The following is a 3,668-nucleotide window of genomic DNA, read 5'->3' on the forward strand; positions in this document are numbered from 1 at the left end:
CAGATATATGACTTCTCTATATGAGGCAGCAAGAATATGCACATTCATCAAGACAGAAAGTAGAATAAAGATTACCAGGACCGCACTGCTGGTGTGGCTCAGTTGGGTGAGCAGCGTCCTGTGCACTAAAGGGTTGCTGGTTTGATCCAGAGCGGGGTACGATTCTCTCTCGAATTGATCTCTCTCTCTCTCCCTCTATTAAAAAAAAAAAAGTCAGGACCTGGGGGAAGGAAGGATGGGGAGTGATTATCTAATGGTACAGAGTTCCTATTTGGGATGATGACATATTTCTGGAACTGGATGGTTGCACAACATTGTGAATGTACTTAATGTTGATGAATCATACACTTAAAAAGCATTAAAGTGGCATGTTTTATGTTGTGTATATTGTACCACGATAATAATAATAAACATTAAGAACAAGTAAAGAAGGAGGAGGAGGAGGAGGAAGAGGAGGAGGAGGAGAGAAATAGAATTTGTAAAAGGAGACTGAGGAGCAAGGTCTTGTTGGCTTTGGCTTCAGTCTGCCTGAGCAGCAAATCAGCAGATCGAGGTCTCCTGACAAACTCTGTGTATTGACAAAACTCCAGTGAGGCTCCCACCGGTCGCTACGGTGAGTTCAGTGACCCAAGCAAAGGTCACCTGAGGGCTGGGGTGCTCCACCCGGCCCGGGGGGGGATGAGGGACGAGGCTGTCACTGGGCCTGCAGGGTAGGGGTGGGTGGGCATGTCGCCCACGTGACCTAGTAGATGGCGAGGAGCGGTGCAGGGAAAGGACGGGGCGTGGCTAGAGCGAGGGGCGGGGCTGAGCCTTGCGGGGCGGGAGGGGTTCACGCGGCGGGCGCGGCGGGTGAAGGTGGAAAGCGCTGATCCCCGAGGGACCGCCTCCCGGCTTGGGCGCTGGGTCTGGTGCCTTAAAGGGCTGCGATGGAGTCGGAGTGGGACTCGCTGAGCGCGCTGGGGGCGGTGACCGCCGTGTGCCTGCTGCTGTGGGCGACGTGGGGGGTGGGCTGCACAGTCTACGTGTACCTGCTGCCCCCGGTGCGCCGGGGGGCCCCTTGGCTCAGGGCGCACGGAGCCTGGGCAGGTGAGAGGCAAGGGCCCTGCGCCCGGTGGGGAGCTGGGGGCCCGCAGGAACGCGGGAACCAAGATAGATGACAGGCGAGGGCCCCCCGATCCGGGCAGAGGCAGAGGGGAGTTCTGGAAGCAAGAGAAGTGAAGGCTGGGCCAGCCAGGGCGAGGCGGGCATGGAGGCCCCGAAACTGTACAGGTGAGGGGAGCAGGTGTCAGAGTCCAGGCAGGTGAGGGATGAGGACCGGGCGGGGTGGGGGTGGGTCTCCGCGGAAGGGGCTGAGGAGGGGCTGGGCAGTGCCAGGCCACCCCTCCTGCTCATCCACCTTCTCTCCGCTCCAGTGGTGACAGGAGCCACCAGTGGCATCGGCAAGGCCTATGCACACGAGGTGAGCCCGGGCTCGGAGCTGGGTGGGCGGTGGGCGCTCCCGCTGTCGGGTTACCTGTTGCCAGGGGCTCCTACTAGACTGGGAATTGTGTGCGTGACCTGGTTCCCTCAGACGCTCTCTCCTTCCGGAAGCCCTCCCTCTCCTCCCAGCCTGGTTCACTGAATCTCTACAGCCTCCTGACATCCCCCATCAGCGCCCTGATTCATTCATTCAAACCATATTCATTGCCCTAGCTGGTGTGGCTCAGTGGGTAGAGCATTGGACTGCGGACTGGAAGGTCCCAGGTTCAATTCCAGTCAAGGGCACATGCTCAGGTGGTGGGCTCGATCCCCAGTAGGGGTCGTGCAGGAGGCAGCCGGTCAATGATTCTCTCTCATCATTGATGTTTCTATCTCTCTCTGCCTTCCTCTCTGGAATCAATACAAAAATATATTTTAAAAAAATTAAAAGAAAAGATATTCATTGACCACCTCTGTTGCCAGGCATCTTCCAGGTGCTGGGAGGGAAGCAGTGACCAAAATAGATTTACAAAATGAAAAGACCTCGCCCTCATGGAGTTGATGTGCACTAGGGTGAGGGGAGGCAGGTGTGAAGAAAAGATAAACACATAAAATGTAGAGTGTCAAATGGCCGTAAGGGTTAAGGAGAAAAATAAACCGTGAAAGGAGAACAAGGAACCCTGAGGATGTGCAGGTTCCAATTTTTATGTAGGGTGCTCACGAGACGGTGTCGCTGAGAAGGCAACCGTGAGAAAGGACCTGATGGAGGTGCGGGTCATGGGGATACCTGGGAGAAGGGGTTTCTGGGGAGAAGACAGAGCCAGTGCAAAGGCCCTGGGGTAGGGAGCATTGTTACTGAACCAGGGAGTCCCCGAAACTGTCCAGGGGACCAAACGTTAGACACTGAACTGTGCAATGGGGACATTAAACCAGTTTTTTGGCAGGGCATCAAGGCAGGAGAATGATGAGCTGTCACTCAAAATCCAAACTCCCTGGTGGTTTTTCATCAAGGTGTTTAAAAAAAAAAAAATATACATATATATATATATATATATATATATATATATATATATATATATCTTTATTGATTTCAGGGAGGAAGGGAAAGGGGAAATAGAAACATCAGTGATGAGAGAGAATCTTTGATCAGCTGCCTCCTGTACGCCCCCTACTAGGGATGGAGCCCGAAACACAGGCATGTGCCCTGACCGGAATGCTCAGTGGGTAGAGCATTGGACTGCGGACTGGAAGGTCCCGGGTTCAATTCCAGTCAAGGGCACATGCTCAGGTTGCGGGCTCGATCCCCAGTAGGGGTTGTGCAGGAGGCAGCCGGTCAATGATTCTCTCTCATCGTTGATGTTTCTATCTCTCTCTGCCTTCCTCTCTGGAATCAATAAAAAAATATATTTTAAAAAAATTAAAAGAAAAGATATTCATTGACCACCTCTGTTGCCAGGCATCTTCCAGGTGCTGGGAGGAAACCAGGTGCTCCTGGTTCATAGGTCGATGCTCAACCACTGGGCCACCCTGGCCAGGCCATCAAGGGTATTTAAAAGCAAAGATTGAGGGTTAGGGGTCAAGGGCAAAGCTGATAGGTTAGTTTTTGTGCAAACTTCAGTGGTTTCCCTTTGTTTCATGAATTTAGTTCCTGAGGGCATCTTGTCTGGTGTCTTTGTGACTGTGGTTGATTGAGGAACCAAGATTCTGCAACATACCTCACAATTGTGTCAGCGATGTTATCTTTAAAGCAAAAGGCAGGAGCTAACCATCTTGCGATCAGTGTTATGGCTTAGGCAATCATTGCTTTGAGAGTCACTAGCTGTATTTTCTATTATCTCAAGCAAAGTGTACTTCTTTTTAAAATATATATATATTTTATTGATTTTTTACAGAGAGGAAGGGAGAGGGATAGAGAGTTAGAAACATCGATGAGAGAGAAGCATCGATCAGCTGCCTCCTGCACACCCCCTACTGGGGATGTGCCTGCAACCAAGGTACATGCCCCTGACCGGAATCAAACCCGGGACTCTTCAGTCCCCAGGCCCACGGACGCTCTATCCACTGAGCCAAACTGGCTAGGGCCAAAGTGTACTTCTAAGCATTTTTTTCTGAAACTGGGGGCATGACTGACTTAACTTTTATTAACCTTTGGCGGGAAGCTACCTGACAACCAAAGCACTTTGAATCAGGAGTTAAAGCCTACATCTGTG

The 3,668-nt window shown here is 51.8% G+C and overlaps 1 protein-coding gene across 1 annotated transcript in view; it reads left to right on the forward strand.

The window, feature by feature from the left end:
• Positions 1-879: 879 nt before the first annotated feature.
• Positions 880-3,668, forward strand: part of LOC102433871 (very-long-chain 3-oxoacyl-CoA reductase-B-like) — a 13,270-nt gene continuing 10,481 nt past the window's right edge. The window contains exons 1-2 of the mRNA XM_006108278.3: positions 880-1,086; positions 1,413-1,459. Of these exons, the coding sequence (XP_006108340.2) occupies positions 927-1,086; positions 1,413-1,459 (207 nt within the window). The 5' untranslated portion in view covers positions 880-926. The remainder of the gene's footprint in view (positions 1,087-1,412; positions 1,460-3,668) is intronic.

The sequence above is a fragment of the Myotis lucifugus genome, unplaced genomic scaffold (genome assembly GCF_000147115.1).
Source record: "Myotis lucifugus unplaced genomic scaffold, Myoluc2.0 scaffold_2015, whole genome shotgun sequence".
In the NCBI taxonomy this organism is placed as follows: domain Eukaryota; kingdom Metazoa; phylum Chordata; class Mammalia; order Chiroptera; family Vespertilionidae; genus Myotis; species Myotis lucifugus.